This window comes from Protopterus annectens, chromosome 10.part0 (genome assembly GCF_019279795.1).
Source record: "Protopterus annectens isolate FY-2018-M chromosome 10.part0, PAN1.0, whole genome shotgun sequence".
In the NCBI taxonomy this organism is placed as follows: Eukaryota; Metazoa; Chordata; order Ceratodontiformes; family Protopteridae; genus Protopterus; species Protopterus annectens.
The window spans coordinates 1,007,147,464-1,007,172,463 of record NC_056744.1 but is presented as its reverse complement, the minus strand read 5'-3'; the positions used below and the strand labels follow the sequence as shown (position 1 = coordinate 1,007,172,463).

Genomic DNA, 25,000 nt, shown 5'->3' with positions numbered 1-25,000 from the left:
GCCTCCGTAAAGATAGGAAAGAGATCTGTAAATATTTGAGAAAAATGTTGAAGCACTAAAATCAGACTTAAGAGCACACCACTGATATATTTTGTACTGTCATCCTCGGGAAGTACTGCTATACAACTAACTACACGTGGAAGTTTTGGATAAAGTAATGCAGTGCTTTATTTTTAGGACAGTGGACAAAGCTAGCACATGGCACTTCATTACCATTGTTGTCTAGTGCATCGTATATTGTGACAAGTAAAACAAATATTCCTTACAACCATATATATTATCAAAAAGTTCAGTCATTCAGAATGCTTCCCTCCTGAGAAGCCTTTTTGCAGGCAAGTTAACACAGTACCACTTTGTTTTTAAGACTGCATTTCTATTGGGTAGATTTTAAAAGTGACTGCTGTCATGGTGGTGCTGAGGAAGATGGGTTTCACACAAACAGCAGCACTGTCCCTACAAACACCTGCATTTCTAGGTACTGGTGGTACTAAGCAGACATATATACCCACTTCACAACAGACATCAAACCCCACACTGCCATCTGAGAAATGTCACAGAGCTGGATTCTAGAGGGTGCATCGCTAACAAACATGTACCCAGGTTTGCTATGGTTACCCTGCTTGCCAGAAAAAAAAATGCTTACGATCTTTCTGCAGTGACAGTATAAAAATATGAAAATATTTGGCCAGTAAACATTCCTAAAAACATAGCTTGCATATATATCTTCCTTTACAGCAAAAGGTACAAAGAAAGAAAAGGCTCAGGAAAAAAAATGAGATAGAAATAAGAATTTTGCTTTAGATTCGCAGAGACGTAGGATGGTAGTACCATGACTGGTTTAAACAAATTGCAAAAAAATGCAATGCTTTACGTTCTGCACACCTGAACTCAACCCTAGCAAACAACACTTACACCGTATATTCTTTAAGCAAGTCATTTAACCTGATCAGCTCTCTAGTCACCTGTAGAAATACATACGTGTACACTAGAGTTTTACCCAATTAACTACTGAAAAATTAAACATTGCCTTAATCCTGTACAGCAAGTTTTGTGGTCATAACCCCCAGTCTTCTTTGCCAGCAAATTATTTTTATGGTATTACATCAGTTATACACTAATACTGTTTTGAAGACCTTATCTTCATCTACTGCTTTTATCACATTTTTAGCACGACCCTGTGAACATGCAAGACTTCAGAACCTCCCTCAAGCTACCAACATCACCTCCAGCATTATCAGTCTAGGCTCCACCTCCCACTATTACCAACCAATGTGCTCTAACGTTACTCCTCCCCTTCCCCTCCCCCGTGACTGCAGCAGCTGTCAGGCTTCCAAACCTCAGAACATCCTCCTGCTTGCTTTAGCATCTGCTGCTACTCTTCAGCCTACATTTTACTGTCCCTCATTAGAATTTAAGACCACCCACTAGTTTAAAAGACCACCCAAGATTTCTCCAGCTTTCTCTTCAACTCCTTCAAGACCTCCAGCAGCCATAAAGCCCCTACTAGTCCCAACACCCCCCACACATACTTAGGATTTTATTGTTTCTTGCTCTAAAGGCACACAGCACCACAGTCACTTGTTTATTTGTCTAGTCAAGCCCTGAAGGCATAGCCAGTCTTCAAATGATCATATATGCTACATAAACCCTCCAGCAAATTTCTTAGCCAGCAAATTTTCTTACTTCCCTCCATCTGCTCATCCTCTAAACTCTTTCTAAACAATCTAGGTCTGTTTATTGTAAATATACACAAAGACACAAATTTATCCTTATGACAATCAAATGACTTCACTTATCCAATATTTTGTTTCTGCTTTTGGAAAGCTAATGAAAGTCTTACAGTGATACCCAGTGCTTCTCCAATAGTCTTTTCCAAAAATTTAGATGCATCTACCGATTAAGAATTTGACATTTTTATATGAGCTGTTGAAAACTGTAATTGTTGGAAAATTGTTTTCATTACTGACTCCACCCTTACCTTAGCTGCCCTTATAAACACAGGCACCCTGCCTAGAATATCATTTTTTTTACACCCTACCAAGAAGTATTACTTTTTTTTTCAACTCAAAGCAATACTTTTAAGTTTATGATTGAAATTTTCAGATTGATGGCTTAACTTTAGTATACATATTTTCTCTACAGAACAGTGAGCAAAACCATTTTGTCTGTAATTACTGTACAGGCAGTATGACAGCAGAAGAAAAGCATTACTTTGCATGTAACAGACACAAGTGCCTGTTTTCTTGGGTGGCACAGAAGATGCTGACACCTACACACTTCCTCATTCATGCAGTGCTTGTAAATCTACGAATTACAGCCAGGTGGTACAAATGTACCAAATGGTAACCATCTTGTGCATTCCCTGCTGACGGATCCCAGTTAACCAAGCACTGCGTATGGTGCCATGATATGATAAATATCCTGTGACTGTAACAATTATGTTACTCATGCCATGTGATAACTTCTGCCTGCCTTGAAGTGCTTTGGGGTACGCTTACTTAGTATATCTAGGACAAAATGCCATGCATGTGTATCTTTTTAAAATTATTATTATTTTTTTGTATTAATCAGGTAATTTTAAGCAGGTTCTGGGCGGATGAGTTGAAGACACTATTCTTTTTTCAATATAACGGTGTTGTTACAGTTAGAAATGCAGGACAGCAGTAATACAGTCCAGCAAATGACTGCAAAAAATAAGTAAGTAAAGCAAAAAGAGGTGGCTAGATTCTTTCTTTTGTGCAAATGCTTTCTTTTTCAAAACTAGTTCTTCTTAAACATGAAGTAGTGGCATAAAGGAGCATAATACCACAAACTCTAAAATACTAATTTTATAGGTATGACTTGAAAAAAAACAATACTTGTAACTGTTCCCAGCAATCACGGAACAGTGGTCAACAGAATGTTTTCCATTATATTAAAAAAAAAAAACAATGTAAATAATTTTTCAAGTAGAATAAATTAATTTACAAACAATTTTAAATGAAAAACTACTTCAATTTGTTTTACTTAAAATGCCATTAGGAAACAAAATGAAAGATGAAAGTAATCACATTTTTTCAGGCATCATTACAGCCTGGGGAACTAGAAAACAACAATTCCATGTTGCCCAAGCAAATAACACTTGGAGTCTGTCTAAATCTAAAAAAAAAAAAGACTAACTCACAAAGTCGAATTTAAATTCAGCTTTTACACAAGGACACAGTTCTTGCTACAAAGGCTTTATTTCCTGAGTTTCTTTAATTAATATAACAAACTGCTGAGGTCACATAAACAGAGATTTTTTTCATGTAGTGATCTCATTTGAAGAGTGCAGTTTCACACTCTGTACTGTTCACCCTTGCAATCACCAGATTCACTGCACGCTACTGAAACTAGTCACATTTTTACACCTGTACAAAACACTGAGCTGCAAGTCAAAAAAGAGAAAATCTAATCAGCAGGCAGTTTTTAATGTCTCTGCATTGTAGCTAATGAGATCAGCTAGGACGGGCAGGCTGGGTTTGTTAAAGGGAAGTGCTGCTGAGTGCCTGCAAATAACAGACCCGAAACACAAAAACTACATTGCATGTTTCTGGTAGGAACTTCAAAACCAGTATAGGATAAGACTATTAACCCTAAATCAATGTCTCGTTGAAAGAGACAAGCCTTCACACACACACCCTTCCTTTCTAGCAGAGATACAGCTGAATTTGGACATAAAAAGTAGTGGAATGTCCTTTATAAACATCTTCCTGAAAATTCTGGCAATTGCAAGCCCATGACTGCCTAAACAACAATATGAAGAGAGTTCATTTGTTTTAGACCAGATAAGGAAAGCTGTAAAGATCTTTTCCCCCCTATAAGTTTCCTTTGTAATATTTCTAGTTAGTTTACTTTACTAAATGTCATCCAAAACCATTAAAAATGTGCTAATAAAGCCAAAAAAAAAAAAAAATAGACAAGTTACAAGTATAATCCTCAAAATGATGGCCAACAAATATATATTTAATTGATTTAGTCAGATAACCAAAAAAGTAGCCTTGCTTATCGCATAAGCAAACTGCCATTTACACGAGCCAAGATATTCAGCACTGTAAGGACAACTGTTAACATGCAAACAAACAAAACCACTGACTTACTGTCTGTTTTCTGAATGACTAATTCAGTGAAAAAATGGACTGACTTGACTGACATTTTACTTCCAAAGGAGTCCTTCAAAGTCACCACATTCACTTTACAAGGAAGGACAATCAGTAATCTGGACATCCAAAAATTTAAGTGGGCCCTGAAGAGCACCTTCCAGTTATATACAGCTTTACATAAACTTAAGTTTGCAAAAAACTATTTTGCATTAATGGTGCTCAAATTTATTTTCATATTCTAGACAGTTACAAGGATGTTTATTAAATTTTTGCTAGCTGCAGATAACAACAGGAATAATAATAATTTGTTTTATTTTTAGCAAATGACTAACTGAAAATTAAGTACATTTTATTTGGTTCATTACTTGTACAAAGCCTCTAATTCCATATCTCCACAACATTTCACGGAAAGATTTTTCAGTGGTGCTTATGTGCCTCAAGGAAATAACTTCTACACATTCTGGGACTGGGACTATATAAAACCTAGTTAAACTGAGAAGTTATGCTTTCAATAAAATTAATATTGGTGTTCCTTACACCCCCATGGGGTGGACAAATGGATAACAAACTCCACAAATATCATGCCATATAAAGTGAAAGTTAAATGGGACTTGGATCACCTGCTGTTCAAAGCCAGTGATCCTTTTTTTCTTGGAGAAGGTTAAGATGTGCATGGTAACCCAGTGAAACAGTTATGATAGCTTTTTACCATGACTCATGCATGGTTCATATGTGACCAACGTGGAACCTATGTTCCCTAACATACAGACCTCCTTACTACAGAATAACCTTTGGCAGTATGCCCATTGTTATGCATACTTTCCAACCCTTAAACGATGTTCATTGACATGTGAATTTCAAGTGACTGTTTTTCTGCACTTTGCTGTAAGACAAAGGCTATCAGGATAAAAAAGACAAATATATAGAGTTTACAATTATTTGCCATCAAACTACTATTTAGTTCTTGTTTTAATATCACGGTGTAATTTTTCTATGGCAAAAAAAAAACAAAAAACAAAACACCCAAGGAGGAAGATGGTATCATTTAACTGAAAATATAACCATTCTATTATGAATCATCAAGTAACATCTGGATAAGGCTATAACCAGAAACAAACAGGTCAAAGCCTTAATCAGATTAAAAAAAAAAAACGATTATAAGCATTTTTTGTAGGGAGTGAGCCCGACTGCAGCCTTTATTTGAATATACTCACTTTACAGTCACACACCAGCACTGGAAACTGAAAAGCCCAAAAACATAATTATTGCCAGCGTGCTAGTACAAACTAAACAGCAGTCATTTGTAATGGAAGGCAGAAAACTGCAAACTGCAAGTCATGAAACTGTAGTTAACTTGCCAACTTATCCACCTTGACCTTATCTAAGGGTAGGGAAGACAAACTCCATACACCTGACAACAGGCTTCCCCCTTAAGTTCCTTCACCCTGCCCACCACACTTGGTTCAGACTGGCTATGGCATTTACTTTTATGTAGTGCAGAATGTGACCCCTTGACAGTCAAACCTAGCCATTTTAGCAAGTTTCCCATTAGATATTACATTCTTCAAACTTTAGCTGCAGGGACTTCATTAACATATATCTGCCTGCACCACAAAAAAGGAAAAAAAAGATCATCAGAATGTCAGACTTTGTACAGTACAGATGATGACTTCACCAGTCTTAAAATCATCATGTTGTACCTGCATGTGTGTGTGCTGAACTCCTGAAAACATCACTGTTTAACTATACTTCTTAAGCTCTTGTCTGCAAAGGACCACAAAAAAGACCCTTCATTAGAAACAGAAGACAAAAAGCTTTGCTACAAAATTCATGAATTTTATCAACTGCAGATCTGCCTGGTGTTTGATATTCCTTTTTTTTTTTAGTTTCACAAACTTTATATTTCCCGATATGCTTTTTTTAATTATTGAGGTTTTTAGTTCTGTACAGCCAAAACCTCAAATTAGTCTACATTTTAATTTCTTTGTTGCTTGTGTTAATTTGGCATTTCAGCCACAATACATTTTGCTTCTTTCTTCTTCTTCTTGGCGTCTTGTTCCTGTTTTTTCTAAAGCTTCCTGGGAGGTTTCTTTATCAACATATGCACCTCTCAGCTGTTCTCCATTTTCAGAGGTATTGCTTTAGTCTTTCCTTATAGGGCAGTACAAAAGATGTCATTGAAAATCAGACATATTCCATTTATTACACAAGCATGAATCTCACACTACTGTGACTTCCACGAGTCTTCATTCTATCGGCACAACTGAACCCTGACCCTCCCCTAACTTTTTTTAGGTATCAGAACTTGACTGGTGCCAGATGTCCTTTACTGAAATCTGTAAATAGAGTGACTAGTAAACATAGCAGTTAGAAAAGTAGTCAGGTGTACACATCATCACTGCGTTATACCAATTAAAATAAAAAGTAACATCTTCTAAACTTAAAGAATTTCCATTAATAGTTTGATACATCGGACGTTATGCATATATGTATATGTATGATATAAAATGAGAGCAATGCTTTACAGACACATGCATGTACAAAATGCTATATATGCATGTATGTGTGTTCACTGTACACATGATTGCAACCCAAAAATGTTACAATTACTAATGTAATTTCTTTAAGTTTAGAAAATGTTACTTCTTTATTTTATTTGATATAAAGAAGAGGTTGTGTATATACGTCTGATTCCTGGGTTTACTAATTACAGTATTAGAGAGTGCAATACATTTGATATCAGTCACAACCTGACTCCTTAAAAAGTTATGTGGAATACATGTAATTTTCAAAGGTTTAGCTATGTTTGGTTGCCTTATCATAGAATGAATTATACTTCACTGATTTATAATTCACTGATTTTTGTGTATCAAAAAGTACCACTCAAAAACTCTAAAACAAAAAAATTAAAAAAATCACACAAATTTCTTTTGCAGGTGGCAAGCCCCTATACCTCTATGCGGGAGGCTTGAAACCCATACCCCATTCTTATATATATATATATATATATATATATATATATATATATATATATATATATATATATATATATATCAGGTCCATAGATGCACACCAGTGGGGAAAGTGAAAAATAAACACTTCATTGCAATGCTAGCTTGCACAACATAATTCAATGTAGTTTTGATGATCTGTAATAAAAAGAAATTGAACTGAAGCTGTTTACACAAATTACACTTGGAAGTGTAGGACAATCAAGTTTTCAACAGAAGCTGGGCTACTGACACATAAAAGAAGACGAAAGCAATATTTCCGAGGATGTGACACAACTGACCTCAGCTGAGGGGGGTGCACATATTGCTGAAGAAACGTTCCAAAACGCTTTAGTAAAAACTGATGGGCATTGCTCATTGTGTAAGACTCCTACACAATAAAACAGCTCACTGGTGCCAGTGTAGGTTTTATTCTTACTCCCTCAATCCTCTTCAGTTACACAGTACATCTGGGAGACAAGTAACGACCAGAGTATAGTGCTGCGTGACAATGCTGCTGCCACAGAAGACCATTCTATTCTTCTTTTAGGGGTTTGACTGCATTTTTTAAGGAAAGGCAATAACATTTATGAAGTCACAAATGGCAGATTTCAAATGATATCCTCTACTTCCCTCTGCCATAGTTTACCCTCTCCCCAAACAAATCTCAGACTTGTAAACAGTGAAAGACTGCAGTGGCACATATGGTATGCTCTTCAAATAAAATGCAGCAATGTCTGTTTCAAAGGCCCACTCCTTTCCCAGTGAAAGGGACTCTGAATGAGGAAAGAGGCATTGTATTGGAGAGATGAGGAAAAGAGAAGCTCTACCCACCATGGACTTACTAGATGCAAGGGATGTTTCCAAGTTATCTATTTTTGGCATTTTTAGGTCCCTTATGCTTCCAGCTCTTTTTGTTACTGGAAGCAGGACTTTTGATTTACTTAACTTCCCAGCATGTCACTAGTCATACAAGCAATAAATACTTATGAGGCCTTCATATTCTCACACATTTCCATGCCTACCCATACTGCATTGTGAATGCCACATGTTCTCTAGACCTCCTTACTTGGTAGCTCACTTCCCTGGTTTCCACCAAAAAGTGCTACCTTAGTAGAGTCCATTGGGGTCCCCAATATATGATGTCCTTGGTCAAAGATATCTACGTTTTGTGTAACACATTTTAAATTTTGTCAAAACAAGTTTCAAATGAGAGTGGTACTGAATATGACTGAAGTGAAACAAGTAAGCCATCCTGTGGTGAACGTAGACTATAAGGCAAGCAGCAATCAGAATGAACAGATATGAATTAAGTAAAATAAAATAAAATGAATCGCTGAACACTTTTAGGATGTCAAACAAAACTTTTAGAAATATATCAACTTTCTAGTACCCATCGCTTCTGTACTTGGGTCAGCCAAACCCCAGAGAATGAGGTATTAGTAACACATCTTACATGTAGAGACAGCAGTGATCACTATGATTTTAGACTTTGTGTCAGCGTAAACTGCCAGCTGTCAATGACAAGTATCGGGTCATTTACTTGATTTTCAGCATCTACATCTGCTCTGCATTTTCCCATATCTGAATCCTGTCTCTTCCCCATTTCACTCATCTAATTGTTTTGCAGCTGAAAGCAGAAAAGTCCGCATGTCCATATACATATTTAACCTTTACTGATTTTTAAGGTCTGCATTTTAGGGTTACATAGGAGACTCCGTATAAATTACAACCAAAAATGTGCAGGGTTTTATAGGAGATCTTCTGGAGATGACAATTTTTTATGTCAAACAATTCTGCCTAGGAGCCCTTGTTAAAGCAATTAGAATGGGGGTAACTCTGAGAACATTTTGTGTGTGTGTGTGTGTGTGTGTGTGTGTGTGTGTGTGTGTGTGTGTGTGTGTGTGTGTGTGTGTGTGTGTGTGTGTGTGAGACCAGCTTCTATAGTTTGTACATAAAACTGTGACCATCTCCTAGACGTTCCAGTATCCCAAGTATGACCCCCCCCCCCCACTCCATGTTAATTCAGCCATTGGCAACTAATAAAAGTGAGCAATAGTCTGGCAGCTGGACTTATAAATTCATATAAAAGTAGTTGCCACTAGTATTATATAATTTAACTTAGAAACAAATATTTGTGCACCAAGGAGATCTTGGACTTCAGCAAAGGCGATTTTTACTTCATTATTTCAGGAGTCTCACTATTTATGGGATGTAACCTTTAATTCCACTATACTCAGGTAAAGGGTCAACAAGTGTTTTACTTAAGGGATGAGAACATCTACTTCATGCTATAAAGTGTGAAAAATAAAAACAAATGTTCTGGACAAAACTAATTTAGTCGACCAATGTTTAAAGAGGAAACAGGCCTTGGTCAACCTGACTGCATCAACAAAAATATACTTTGTAAAAAGATGATAGAGAAGGAGGAAACTTCATAAAAAGTCAAGGAAGAAACATTCACAGTTCTTTTAAGTTGTCAGCAATATTTACATCTTATTTAATCAAAATTCAGATCTGGTCAAATATATTTTATCACTCAAGAAGCTGTGCCCATCTTCTCTGCAAATGACAAAGGAGACTTCAACAAATGTTACTGTGCCTTTCTTCTGTGCTCTCTTCTATCAAAACACATGGAGGTTAAATATGAGGTTGCCTCAGCCATTGTAAAGGCATTGATATCACAGTTTCTTTGTCATACCTGTTCCATTCAGTAGCTGGGTACTTCCATACCCAGACATTTGCCCAGACGTAATTAATCAATTAATAATACGGAAATAATTCCAAAAAGTGTAGTTTCAGCCGCAGCCTGGGAATTAAGTGAGCATGTTGAAAGGACAGTAATAATTTCCTTGCTATAAAAGAAGCTGTAAACATATGTCACCAGAAAATTCAGCTCAGACCAACAACAATCTATTTACCTTCTTCACAAAATAAAAATCTGCAAAACTCAACCTTAAGGTGACTGTGTTACTGAAATAGCCAAGCTATTATTTGAACTTGCTTTCTTTCTCAAGTCCTCTGCAGACAAATGCATTTTAGAAATACCAGTAAATTACTTTGAAAAACAATGATTTACACTAGACTACAGTAGTGCCCCTTTCTGTATTTTAATTACTTCTTTGGTGAGTGGCACCAGCATTTAGCCACTAGTGAATAATAAAATTAAATAACTCTTCCAAATTCTTTAGCACACCAATCAGTGCTGTGACCTGGGTCACCAGGAAACTGAAACTCATGAACACAATTTCATCCTGTACCTACCTATAATAATGTACTCACTCACCTATCACTTTTCTACCAAATATGCCCGATTATCACTATACAGTAATCTGAACCACAATTCACATGAAATATGTTGTTGAAAACAAAACAAAACAGCTTATTTAAAAAGCTAAAACAACTCTGCCCTGATTTAAATGTTTTTCTTTAACATAACCTACTGTTTTTCATTTACTGTCAACATTAACATCAGGGTCCTAGAAGTTATTTTTCTGTAAAGCTGAAAATGATCTGCATTCTGAAACTTGCTCACCTTAAATAGCATTCAGACACAGTAAGCCAAGACTCAAGTAGAGAACACTAGAAAATGAACGTATCATTACACTCAAAAGGTATACCACTATATTAGAGAAGAAATGCCTTCAGGACACAGATCAAGATGGACAAGGTTAAGCACTTTGCTCCAAATTGCTTTATGAACTGTCACATATAAAACCTCTTGCAGTCAGCAATACAGAAAGACTTTTCAGAAGTTTTAATACATCAGTGAGTCCCAGACATTTGTCTTTGGTACCAAATAAATAAATAAACAGAATTTACACTGCACACTTTCAGTCTGTACGATGTAGACAATTTTATATTTCATCTAGTGAAGTAATAGAGCCAAAACATTCAAATAATTTATAAAGCACATGCAAGCGGGGTATGTAACCAAATGTGCACTTGTATTCACATTTGGACTCTGATACTATAACTTCTTTTTTTCTGGAGCGGCATTAGATAATGCTTCTAGATCAGTAAAGTATGGACAGGGAGAAATATAAAAAAGAACAAGGTTGCAAAAATCAAACAGGTAGAAACACAATGTGAAATACAAATAAATACATCTGTTAACAATGATCAAATCCAGTTCTCCAAGCCACATGTAGAATGAATTTTATGTACTTGATTTTGTTGACCAAGAAAAGAGGACCACTGACACAAGTCTTCCATTTTCATAGGCAACCTAAACCACAAGGAAGTTAAGTGGCTTGCTCAGGGTCACTGGGTCATGCACTACACAAAAAGCAGGGGGGGGGGGTGAAGCAAATATGGACATGTTAAACAGGAACTGCTTTTAGCAGTAAGCAAAGATACAAAGAAAAAAAAGAGGATGGTCTTTAGGGTTCCTGACAGCTGCTGTTCTGTGCTGTTGCTTTAACAGAAATCTCCATAAATACAGATGAAAGGGGAAGGAAGGCACATTTAGCTATCTTCTTTTACTACTTAGAGACTCCCTCACTGTGTCAAACAGGTGGGTAAACTTAACGGGCATTCATGGAGTGTTTTTTTTTTTTTTTTCGGGAAGAGAAGCTGCCTCCTATTATTGAACGAAATCCAAGAATAGTTTAGGACCACACAGGGAGGTGGGGGAGGGTCAGGAGCTCAAATATGGCTGACAATTCACACAACACATCTGCTCTTCAGAGCAAAAGAGCTGAAGTCTAGTGTTAGAAGGAATGCAAGGGTGTGAAACTAAATAAAAACCTTGCTTGTCTATAGCAAGATAACAGTAGGCCTATGGATAATGTGTATGTGTGGGTCTGTGAATGTATTCACTTCTGTGCATATCTATGCTGGGAACAAAAGTTCAGATGGAATTAATAAAAAGAGTTTTATGGAGGAAAATTAGTCACGTTAGGGCTGTCACACCACTCCTACACTACAGGGCATGGAAGAGCATGAGGAGTTCATTATCTGGGGTTGGGGGGGTAAGAAAAATGCTTTTAGCTGTGTATAATGCTTCCACCAGGAAATGTTGTTTTGCTCTTGTGTCTGACCTCTGCCTTGGTAGTTCTGTGGTCAGAATGTCATCTACTAGTATTTTCCATATGTAATTTTTATTTTGTTTCTGTCCGGGAATAAAGGGTTCCTTTAAATGCCCTGCAGCAAACTAGACTGACAAATTGCACAAATTTACAGAACGTGAGACTTTTGAAAAAGCAAACTACATAGGAGCTTTTAAAGACAAGGAGCCTTGGCAAACAATAACTGTATTAAAAAATGCTTATTCTTGAGGTAAAAACAAATAAAGCAAGTTATGTCCAGTAACTATTACAAAAGAAGGGTCTGCAGTGGAACTCCCACTTATGGAGGATCTGGTGTCAGATGTCAGGGCACCAGGAGTTCCTGTCCCTCCCAAGAGGGTTGCCATGTTCATGTGTGGCCTTACAGGATATCACTATGCATGACAGGAGGAACTTAGTGAGAAAGACAACAATCTGACAACAAACTCTGCCTCCCCTGCATACACATGCAAGCAGACACACACACACACACACACACACACACACACACACACACAAACTTGTACATCAACTTCCTAGTAGTACCACAAAAATCACAAATATAGCTGGATCTTGAATACCTTTACTTGGAAACAGGGGATAGACTTTTGTTAAATGTTTGTCCAGAAACCTTTCACAACAGAAAATATGGATCTAATACCACCATCATGGGTTTTCTATCAAAACCTTTTGCAAAAAAATATTTTTTTTTTATGACTGCATCCTTTCTGTCATTTTAGTGGCTGCCCCAGAAGAAAACTATATATTCTACTTTTTGTTCAAATGCAGTTTACAATGAAAATAGAAGCTTTGGTGGAATTTGTATGCATATGGGTGTGTATATTTGGGAGGGACGTTTTACTGCTATGACAGAGCCTGCAATCAAAAAAAATATTTTGAAGGGGAGTCTGAATTTCATTAATACTGCTTATTTACTGCGAGGGTCTCCTTGTTTCAGACATCACCAAAAGCTTGTTTCTGAGCTCAGCCCTTCACTTCTAATGAATGCTATCACTTTCCCCTTGGTTGTTCCCTATTAAAACCTGAGATGTAATGCTAATCAGATCAGCTTTGGTGTTCCCTCTGTAACATTGGTCAGTTAGTGCACAGCAGAACAAGATAATGGTGCAATACGAAAGGGCAGTTATGAAAACATCATTCTGTATTTAGCTACAAATTATACAGTGCACATTGAAAAATTGCTACTGTAGTTGCACAAGGGAGAGATAAACATTCACTGATACTTCTTGGCTTGGCAAAGACTTTTGTCATTTGGCTCAAAAGTTCAGCTGACAAGATGTCAACAAGTTGTAAGAATTCAGACATCCAGCTTTTACAGAGTACAGCAACCAGTATCATTAGTAGAGAAGTTAACTATCAATTACCAGTAAAAGCATTCTTGCAAATTAGAAAATCTGTGACTCTTACCTTCCACCCAAAGTTGTTCAATGTCCGTTTCAATGGATGCCACACGAAGTCCTACAGCCAGAGCACCAAACACCAAAAGTCCAATAAAGAGAACCTTCCCACAGTGCCTCTGGATTTGACAACCCAGAGAGAAAAGCAAGGACTGGAACTGGGCCCTAAGCCACAGTGGTGCCTTCTGTCCCACAGCCTTACCCTTCAAAGAAAAAGAAAGGACCGACATCTAATTAAAAATGAAATGATCATCTATACCAGCTTCTTGCAAATTCTCATCACACATACGTGTGCATAGCTGCACACAGACACAAAAACAGATAAAGACACACATACACATAGACATCAATATGATAAAGCAAGAAAAAAATCTGCCACTTTACCTAACCTTATATTGACAGAAAGCATCATGACTCAGGGCTCAGTATTCTGATCTGTGTGTGCGTGTGTGTATATGTGTGTGTGTGTGTGTGTGTGTGTGTGTGTGTGTGTGTGTGTGTGTGTGTCCGTGTGAAAATGTGCATACATGAATATACACAAAAGCATACATGCACTTGCACATGAATCTGTGTGCTGGCGTACATCTTCAATAGTAAAGTTTGGTGTGTGCTATGTGAGAAAGCAGACATTATGTTTTTTGGTACTACCATTAAGACTACAGGCTGGTGACATCACTGTAAAGGAAGAAAAATCAGTGATGACTCAATAAAATAAACGGGACTATCAGCAACACGTCATCTTAGTACTTTAAAAACTTTAAAACAAACTGCCTAAATTTATGGGACACAATACTTAAAATATAATCTGGAAATTAGCAAGCATATAAGAATTGAACAGGTTACTTGCTTTGGCCTCATTATGCAAGTAAGTGTGTAAACCAAATGCTGCAACAGACAAAGGGCTCTAAGATGACAGAAGCCATATACAAACGTAATTGAGAGCATGGCAATGAAGAAACATCTCTGTATATAACCTCATTGTCTAAAGGTTTTTCCTTGTTTGCCTCAGTAAGGAATGCCCTCACTTTAACAAATGTTTGTAACATCTTGGTTGGAGATTGCAACTATGCATATACAATATTTATACTTCAATATGCGAAGTGATACGTTAGCCAGTTTGCCCAACCATAACATGTGTGTAAGATCCATACAACTCAAGTTACATCAGAATTTGTACTCAGTTCCCTTTTGCAAGTGTGAGTCACCACCTCCGTAGATTCAGGTAATCCTTGCCAACTTTCTGCAGCTAGATGGTGTACATCAATCACCCTTAGCACTGCATCCCTCATAATTTAGGGGTATTGTCTAAGAAACAGCTGTCACACATTTAGGCATACGGGAGTCAGGACTTCCAGAGATAGCATTCATAGCAGAATCTGAGCATGAAATTGAAAGCACAGCCTAGTGCTTATGGAAAGGTGCTGCTAATAATCTGTAAATATGAAACAGTCGTATAACTTGCATTTCACTACTGTGGAACTTTAAACATGCTGTTTAACCACCCCTTTTTGTTAAGTTGTCCTCATTCTTAATTACTTGCCTGAAAGTAAACAAAATAAAATGTGTGTCATGTCCTGCTATAGCTACTTCATGAAATTGATGCAAATTACAAAATGAGCAGGACATTCTAGGTGCTTTAATGTGTGACACTGAGCTGCTGACCTGTGACTCTGGTTAACTTACTCTGTTGGATAAGACTGCATGCTACTTTGTCAATGTCCACTCTCCTAACTGTTAGAGCTGCCCAGGATTAGTGTACTGTCACTTGACCTAGTTTGTCATTGTCACTGTTTATGGTACTATCCTCACGTCAAACTGGTATAATTGCTGTGAATACCTTACACTCATGTTATCACTGCTATTGGTCATCATTTACCTTTGTTACATTCCTTGTCACTGTTTGCGGCTTGGTATGTATTTGGATAGGGTAACTTGTGACCTGAACACTTTGCCTGAATATAAAATAAGTAAACATGATGAAGGCAAGCCTTGGTAATGAGCAAGACAGCACTGCAGTTAGCATTTTGTGATGCTGCTGTGAAAACAGAATAAGCAAGAGTTTTTTTTTTTTTAAAAAAAACCTAGTAATACAGGGGAGCTTGTTTCAATATGGCAAGATCCCATTGTATGCAGATGAAAGCTGCAAAATTCAAATCAGTCTCCTGAGTTTCTAGGTTCAGTCTCTAAACTATAGTGCTTCATATGCAGAAATAGGACACACAGACGCACACACACACACACACACACACACACACACACACACACACACACACACACACACACACACATGCACACAAATACCCACTTTCCTTTTAGAACAGTCAAACCAAGGCATTACTGGCTGAAGTTTCATATTGGTTATTACAGTCTTTTTGTCATATCAAATCCCTTGTTAACTTTACCTCAAAATACTTAACATAATACACTTTTGTTAGAAAAATTTAATTATTTTATACTTCAAGGAACATTTGACTTCTAACTCCCTGTATTTTATGACATCCAGTACTGAACTTAATGTAATGACATCTTCAACTGTACTTAGTAAAGCATTTATGAGAAATAATGCTTTTAAACACACAGAAGTAGAGTTAAGTATTCAAGCTGTTCTATTATTTAAATAAGTTTCCTGGCTTCTAAGTTCAGCTTATGACTCTTCCCCTTCCTTCAGAACTATTTTTCAATGATTTAGATTCATTTTCAAGAGTAATTTAACTTTTAGATCCACCCTGAGTGCCAGTGTGTTAATGGCTTGTTCTATCCAAGGATGAATATTTGCATAGAAACAAAATCATTGTGTCTCAAGACTTTATCTGATCTCCAACTCCAACTCCAAAAAGGCAGCAGTAAAAATTCTATGCCTTTGGCATCACAGTCCCTTGGGAAAAGACAGCCAGACCACAAAGTATTGTAACTTTGGCAGATGGAAAAAGAAGAGGGGTGGCTTGAATAATGAAGCCACAAAGATCTTGTTTTCATGTAAATGCCTCTAGTAATAAAGACTGGAGGAGTGACATAAATTTAGAGCTGATAATAAAACGTAAGCTGTCAGACTGTGACCATAAAAGTGCATTTCTGGTGACTAAAAGTGTTTTTAGAAAACTACTTTAACATGCACTTTTTAACATTTTCTAGGGTTTATCCTTTAGCTGTGAAAAATGCAGTTTGTACAAAACTCTGAAAAGTCTGTTTAACCTCTCTGGCATTAGTTGGGACTAATTTTTCAGTGATTTACTCTGTCTTTCTTCATATATATCTGTACTGAAATGCAATGCATCCAAAAATTACTATCTAAATCCATCTTTATGCTTTTTGTAATTATACCTATTTTATCACTGCTTGATGCACCCTGTGTATCAAATGAATGGATAACATGTCAATTGTTGTCTCATTCCAGTGTCACTCCTTTTTCCCACAGCTGAAAACAACCATCACATCATTTCCTTCACATTTACCCCAAACCTTCTGACATTCATTCAGACAATGTTACCCCCAGTTCAAGGTTTCATGACAGGTCTGTGTCTGTATGACACATGAAAGCACACACACACACACACACACACATAGTAGCATTTCTCCAAGCAGTACTCACTGCATTCACAACAGTTATTACCTATCTATAAGACCACAAAACAAGTTTGCATATACGTTACTTGGCATTTTTTTAATAGTTTTAGCATCACAAGCTTAACCAGTATTTCCATTCTTTAGTGACATATTGCCTAATGGTGCAACTAGTTTCCAGTACAAAACTATATATCCAGGAGAAAATCATACAAAGGTATACATCCCATGGGGAGTTACTGAAAGAACTATGGTAATTTTATTTTAAAGGGAGAGTGGACACATCTAAGTCAGCCAGTCACAACTTCTATAAAATTATGAAGTTTAAAGAAATTTAATCCTGCTTGGCATCTCCAATAATCCAGACAATATACTGAATTTATTGGCCAAAGTGCAAATTAATGTTGTTTACAATGAAAGTGGAAAACACAAAATCTTTACATTTCAAAAAAATAAAAACTTGTATATCTCTTCCAGTCTTGCCAAAGGAATTTTTACTGTCATGTATAGAAAACTACACAACGTGTGTATATATGCATATATATATATATATATATATATATATATATATATGTGTGTGTGTGTGTGTATATATATTAGATACACACACACACACACACATATATATATATATATATATATATATATATATATATATATATATAGATAGATACACACACATATATGTTATATACATTACATTGTTGTATTATGTACATGTGTGTGTGTGTGTGTGTGGCTTCTCGCTGGTCACTCATTTATTGTTATTTGTATCTCATTTTCCAAAACATCGCCCTACAAAATATCAGAACTGCCAAATTACTGTGGCTTCTTAAGTATCTGGCAATTGCTAATAGTATAATTAGCAGAAAGAGTGGAATAGTGGCAAATAAACTATGTCCAAAGTCATGGAAGTGGTCAGTCACCTTGGAGATTTGTTTCATGGCGAAGGCAGCATGACAATAGCTGGGTCTCCGGAGCAGATCCAAGCTGGGTAGCGGGCCTGAGTGCTTGTACGTGGGGGGAAGCTCGGTGGTGGCGCGGCAGCCCCCGGGGACCCCAATTCCTCCTCCTCCTGCGAGCTGCTCCACCATGGTCCTCTAAGGGTCAACAACAAGCAAAAAAACACAAGGGTAAACGATCAGGCACAAAAGCGACACCAGCAACCCGGTAAAACGAAGATGAAGAAAATACAAATAATCCCAAAGAAGAACAGCAAAGTACAGAATCCCAAAGGTCAGAGACCGGAGTCACGCTTGGATTACTTTCGGCTGGAGTCTCGGTATTCCATCCCAACATTATGTGCAGCAAATCCTGATAGCTCCAAGGATCTTCCTTCACCCAAATACAGTTACCGTGTGGTGCTCCTCTCTATATATAATACGATTTTTGGAAGTACACTTCCGCACACCCGCGGGCAGACAGCAGGAAAAGCTGCGAGCAAACACTTCTGCTCTGCCTCTCTGATCCTATCCCACTCACATTTGGAGTGAAGGGGACCTCCTTCCAGATAGTGAAAAAGAGGGAGTTTTTTTTCTGGAAAGTGCCTTTTCCCGGTCCCTTATTGGCTAAGGAAGAGGCAAATTACTCTGCAAACATCTCCTGTTATTAGCTGCTAAGCAACAGCTCGCCAAAGTGGGGAGAGTGAGAGACGCAGGCAGAGACCACCCAAGCAGCGGCAGCCACTCAGTGTGTGTGGTGTGTGTGTGTGTGTGTGTATGTGTTTCGCTCAATGGGGGCGGGCGGGGGGAGCACTAAACACAGGAATTCTGCTCCACAGATTTCCAAATGGTGCAACTTTTCTGTATTGCAATCTTACTTGGCAATCTACTGAGACAGCTGAAAACTTGAAAGCCATAAAAGTTTACTGGTGTTAGGACTGGGGGAATGCTTTTTGACTGCAAAAGTGAAGTTGACACATTTTTGTCATTTTTCATTCCGTAAACTAGGCTAAGATGGGAAGATTGCTCAATTGTTACTAATCATATGGCGCTGATATTAGCTATAAATGTTTCCGAGTATAAACGCGAATCTTAGCCCAGAATCCAAAAGGAACTGGCACCTCCTGAGATTCGGAACCCATCCAGCTTTTATTTTAGTTTTTTATTATGTTTATCATTACCTTAAAAATGTTTACAGGAACAAAATCTGCGTACCACTGCCAAATGACGGATTATTATGGTACAAAACTGAAATAAAATATTGAATTGCTGCAGTCCATTGCACACCAATAACAAACTCAAATTGTAATTGTATTACCGCATTAAGTGTGTGTGAGTTAGTATATTTCCCATCCACACCACTCTGGGTGAACTGCAGTGAATGTGCGGGCTAAAACGCCGAAATAATTTTATTCTAATGATGGAAGTACCTCTCAACCTCTTAGTGTAAGAAATCTGGACAAAGCCTGAAAAAATGGGTGGGGACAAAAGCCCAAAAATGGGGACAGATTTTAAATATTGGTCTAACAAACTTAAAAAGTTGCTAGAGTAAACAGGGTTTGTATTAACATACATTTTCCCAAGGATCTGAAGTCTGAAACTCGAATGTATCTCATTATTTAGTGACTTCAGTCTTCGAATCATCCAAGTGATTTGCCAGAAAACCACAAATGTTATCAGGAATAGACCAAAAATATAACGCAAAAATCTGGACAGTTGAGAGGTACGGATGGAACTCGGCGCACAAAATAAATTAATTCTTTCGACGACCCTGATCTCTTCCTGTAATATTTGTTTCAGGTACAACCGTAGACTTTTATTTGAAGTTTTTTACTGTCTAGTAGCCAGAAGTTATTTATTTTGTGAAAAGTAGCTCAGACTGACTTGTGGTGGCTGGTAGTGTGAAAATCTCTTGTTCATAAGTGAACATATATTTGGTTAGATATATTATTTGCAGTTCTAACCCTATATTTTTATTCCTTTGTCTGTAATATTTCATGAGGTGTTCTGTTCACCATGCTGCTTCTGTTCACCAACAGTAATATATATATATATATATATATATATATATATATATATATATATAGGGGGACATAATATAACTTATGACTGCATATAGGGACTGCATAGTTGCATGATGTAGGGTGTAGCCCTCCCCCATATTCTGTAGCTTTTTTGCTCACAGAAGATGCCCTAATGTATGTGTGATTTTTCAGCCTTACAATACATTCTTTAAAAACTCCATGCGCTATCTTTGAAGTCACAACTTCCTCAGTTAATCCAGTCACTGTAGCTCCAGACTGGAAACACTTCATTCCATTAACCATACCTTAGTTATTTCCACCCTTCCCTTTTATTTCTATCCCCTTTTCCCTATACAATTGCTTTTGTAAAAGTTGCAATCTAATTGCACTTTGTTTGTTTAACTGAGATACGAAGGTGCCTAATGGTCTGTGTCAAACCCAGCCAAAATCCTATTTACAAACCAATTCATGAAGACAAGGAAGGTTGGAAATGCCTTTCTTTCATTCTCACTTTAAACAAATACAATTATTTATTATTTAGAAGTATGATCAGCATTTGAGTCTGACACATTTTTAACAATGTCCTGGGTGTCTTGGTTTGGGTGATGCATTTCCACATAAACTAAGTTCCTTCTCTTTTAGAGTCCTTGTTGTCACTGTAACTGTTTTTCCTTCAGTCTAATTTATGGTAAGTCACAGCTATGCCCCCTTGGCAGTGTTATGGTGTTAGGTTGCATGTAGTTGATGTATGGTACCCTGGATGCCATTATAAATATTTATCTTTCTCACCCCACCATACTCTGATTTATTTAAGATAATTAGTATCTGCTTGTCAATGATCTCAACTCCTGCAGAGCTGACCATATCCCAATGAATTTACAAGGTCATTATGACATGAAGTGTATAAGAGGCTAACCTTTGCCAGGCAATTGCTATCACTTTTATCATACTGAACAATTTGGCTCCTGAAATGAGGCGTAACAAAAGTAACTGTACTACTAAGTGCAGAGTATTTTATGGAACTGCTATTTAAGGATTTTGCAGCCTAAATGGTGAGTGCAATCTGAAACAGAATTGCCCTTGCTGAAGAAATGCCCTCCAGCAGGTCTTATCATATTCATAGAGAACAAATGCCCCTTCTCAGGGCCAGTCTGAGAAAGCGTGTTTGTTGAAGTGACTTGTTAAAAGCCTCATAGTGAGGAAGCGGAGACTTAGAACACCAAATGTAGAATACAGTTGATTGGCCATTTATAGCTTTGACCAGCTACACTATACTGACATACGGAAATATTAACAATTTCAGTCCTGTCATCCAGTTTTAACAGGGTTCCTTTCCAAATTCTTACCAGGTGTAGCAAGAAGTTTTCTAGCTTTATCAATCAACTTTTTCCCCCAGCTGCAGTCTTTGAACATGTTGCACCGAACAGTTCATTCATTAATTGTTATTTTTTTTGTGGAAGAATTTCATGTTTATGTGATGCCTATTACCACAAGTAGAATAATAGGAGACATATATAATGTAATCCTATTACAAGATGGGAAAAATGAATAAATTCATATACCCAGGTGAAAAATGTTGCTAATAAACAGTAGGTTGTATGCAGTCTGTGTGCATGTATGTTGGTTTATTTTCCTTGTAATGCAGTGTAACTTATAGATCTTAGCAAGCAAATGTAAATATTTTTGAGCTGTAACTCACAAAGCAGGTGTGCTGCCAGCAGGGATGGCCTTTGGTCAACTGGTGCCCTAGGCTAAATGGCTCCATAGTGCCCCCCTTACCACCCAGTGCCCCCATCCTGGTCTACCTACATCATCCAGATTACTGGAAAAGTGCCCCTGCTAGAGCAGCGCCCTAGGCGGCCACCTGGTTGGCCTATGCCTAAGGCCGGCTATGGCTGCCAGGAAGCTTGTCATGTACCTTTGAACACCAGAACAAGTGAAAGTTCAGAAATGTGCCAGTCTAGGGAGTAACAAAATAAGTAATCCTGACAGATAACCACTGCAGAAATACAGCAAAGTCAGATATTTTGTTCCAATCATATCCACCTCTAAGCAGATGACTTCATATCAATAGTGACAGGATGATTTAGAACCTGCAGTGCATATTAGATTTTATTCATTTATAAGCTTTTTTTTTTTTTTTGCTAATTCAAGAGTCCTTCATTTCTTAACTCTGTTGTTCCTCAGGTTGCAAATTATTTGATTTCTCCTAAAAAAAGAACTTTAGCATCCCAGTTAGACACCACTGAGTTATAAAATGCTAATAAATAAAATGCTAGATGTCTAGTAAAGTTAAAATCCACCCATCTATCCGTCCGCAACCCTTTTTTGCATTTTTGTACATGGGCTTGGGATGTCACTTCTACAGTGACAATCATCTAGAGCCAAGGTTCACACCACCAGGTGGTAACACTATGGTTTGATTCCTGCTACCATCACTTAAATAATGTAGACCCCTAAGTATGTTTCCTAAATAAACATAATACTCCAGAACACCTCCTGAAAATACACATTTGTGTTTAAGTGCCTTCTTCATCTATATATACATACACACACACACACACACACACACACACACACACACACACACACACATATATATATATATATGTGTGTGTGTGTGTGTGTGTGTGTGTGTGTGTGTGTGCATACTTACCAAAAACATCTATTATAAGTAAATTTTGTAGAACGTATAACACAATATTTAACATTCCACTGTGCAAAATTAGTTTGAGGTAATCTTGCTATACTGTACTGCATATAAGCATTTTTATCTATTAGGTGTGCACTCATGTCAGTCATTAAATAAGTGTAGAAATCCTTTGTGCTGACTACTCTCAATTCAATATGGCTCAGGGAATGCATTGCTTCTAGTGGATAATATCAAGTACTAAAACAAAGTATAAGCTTGAATGTGCATGGAAGCAGGCAGTTCAGTATAATCTGAATAAATAAACATGGACAGAATGGAATCACCTACTGTCACCTTATTGCTTGTTATGTAAAAGATAAAAGAAAGATAGGTTTTCATTGTCAATAATATTAAATCAGTGACATCACTGACATGGCCTGCTGACGAGAGACTTCCTGTACTGGAATGTTCTGTCTTTCCAGCATGTGCTGGGCAAAATCAGCAACAACGGAATAAGTTGTAGAACACAGATACACCAGCAAAGGGACCCCCTTCCCTCCCCCCACCACACACACACACACACACACACACACACACTAAAGTGAGGATGAAAACCTACAACATTATTCATATTCAGTTGCACTCTTTACCTTTATAAAATATTATATCACCTTAAACTGGAAAAATAGATCTCTACATTCATGGGCTGGATTCAAACAGTTGGCTGTTAAATATTTATTAGCAGATAAATACTTCATGTCCAGTCAAAATTCACAACCACACTTTATTGTGTACTGGAATATGCTGTTTGATGATATTCTCCAATAATTACCGCTATGTACTTCTAATTTCCTCTTTGGAATTGGACTTTCTACGTTTATTCTAACTATACCCCTCTCTTTCTTACTTCTTGGGCTTATTACAGCCTGTTCTACTTCTCCTTTACTTGTTTCACTGCTTTGGCTAATTCTGTTTGATTAAAATATATATTGAATGTTCTTAATAGGGCAAATACGCTTATATATAGTTACTTGTTATATATTTTATTGTTTGTGCTTGTATACATGTATATTGAACAATTGTTATTATTGTGTTTACTTATGTTATTTTGGTTCTTCAGATTGGAAAATTAAAATATAATAAAGAAATTTCTAAAAAAAAAAAAAAAAAGAAAGAAAGAAAACCTACAACATTATTGAAGTTCGAAGATACAAAGTAATTTGTAGACCATCAGACCTCATTACATTTATGCATATTTCTGTTTGTCTTCTTCAGTATCTGCCTCTTTCTTGTAGTCTACCAAACCATGCAAAGAAGCTACATTCTTTTTTTTTTTGTGTGAGAGGGTATCCCCACTGCACCTGACATTGCCACATCCTGAGTGGATCTGTAGCTCTCCTCAGTCTGCTTTTCTCTTATCTCTGTTTGCTCCTTCTCGCTGGCTGGAACTGCTAACTGTCCCCTAGTAACCATCATACAGCAGTGGTCAGAATCCCACGGTATACCGTTTATTTGGTTTGTGGAGTTGCTGCCACTAAAGGGCCAGGAAGCTTCATTCGTATGACTGTAGCTCAATGTTTCCCCTCTTTAAGAAAACAAGAATCACCTGCAGTGGTCTAACATCTGTTATAATTGTTTCACATTCATTTGTCAATATTTTTGAAATATCTAATCCCACTTCACTTACTGTTGTTCACTCCATTTACTCCACAAAGAAGAACAGCCATGGAGAGACCATTTTATGCACTTTTCTTATTAATTTGTTAAATTTTCAGGTGCGATTCTCCATACTTGGTGTTTTTTGATCACGACTTGGTCCACAAGGCAATCACATCATTATATTTAGGTGTTCTTGTTTATTGGAGCATTTTATTATAGGTGGCATTTACAGGAACAGAGTACAAAATTATGAAGTTAACTTAGATACAGATCATACTTACTAAGCATATCACTTTTTTTGCCATTTCAGACCAAGGCTTAGGAAGATATGCCATATAAACAGTAAGCTACATTTAGACAGTATTCATAAGAGGATGGTGTAAATCATTTCAAGCAGTAACTACGATATTTCAGAAAATGTGCTAGACAATAGAATTCTTCAGTAATCAGATGACACTTATCATTGTGGGAAGCAGAAATAAATGTCTTTCTTGTAGCAGTGACTGTCCAAAAGCTTAGGATACTCAATGCAAGATATAATAGAGACCATACGAAGACCAGAAGAAATTCAGCAAAACCTATACTAACAAGCTAAATAAGAACATT

At 37.1% G+C, this 25,000-nt stretch overlaps 1 protein-coding gene across 1 annotated transcript in view; it reads right to left on the bottom strand.

Annotated features, from left to right (window-relative positions):
- PTCH2 (patched 2) overlaps positions 1 to 18,638 on the bottom strand; it is a 154,042-nt gene extending 135,404 nt beyond the window's left edge. Inside the window, exons 1-2 of the mRNA XM_044085763.1 lie at positions 18,065 to 18,638; positions 13,588 to 13,780 (exon numbers count right to left, since the gene is read on the bottom strand). Of these exons, the coding sequence (XP_043941698.1) occupies positions 13,588 to 13,780; positions 18,065 to 18,232 (361 nt within the window). The 5' untranslated portion in view covers positions 18,233 to 18,638. The remainder of the gene's footprint in view (positions 1 to 13,587; positions 13,781 to 18,064) is intronic.
- Between the last annotated feature and the right edge of the window lie 6,362 nt (positions 18,639 to 25,000).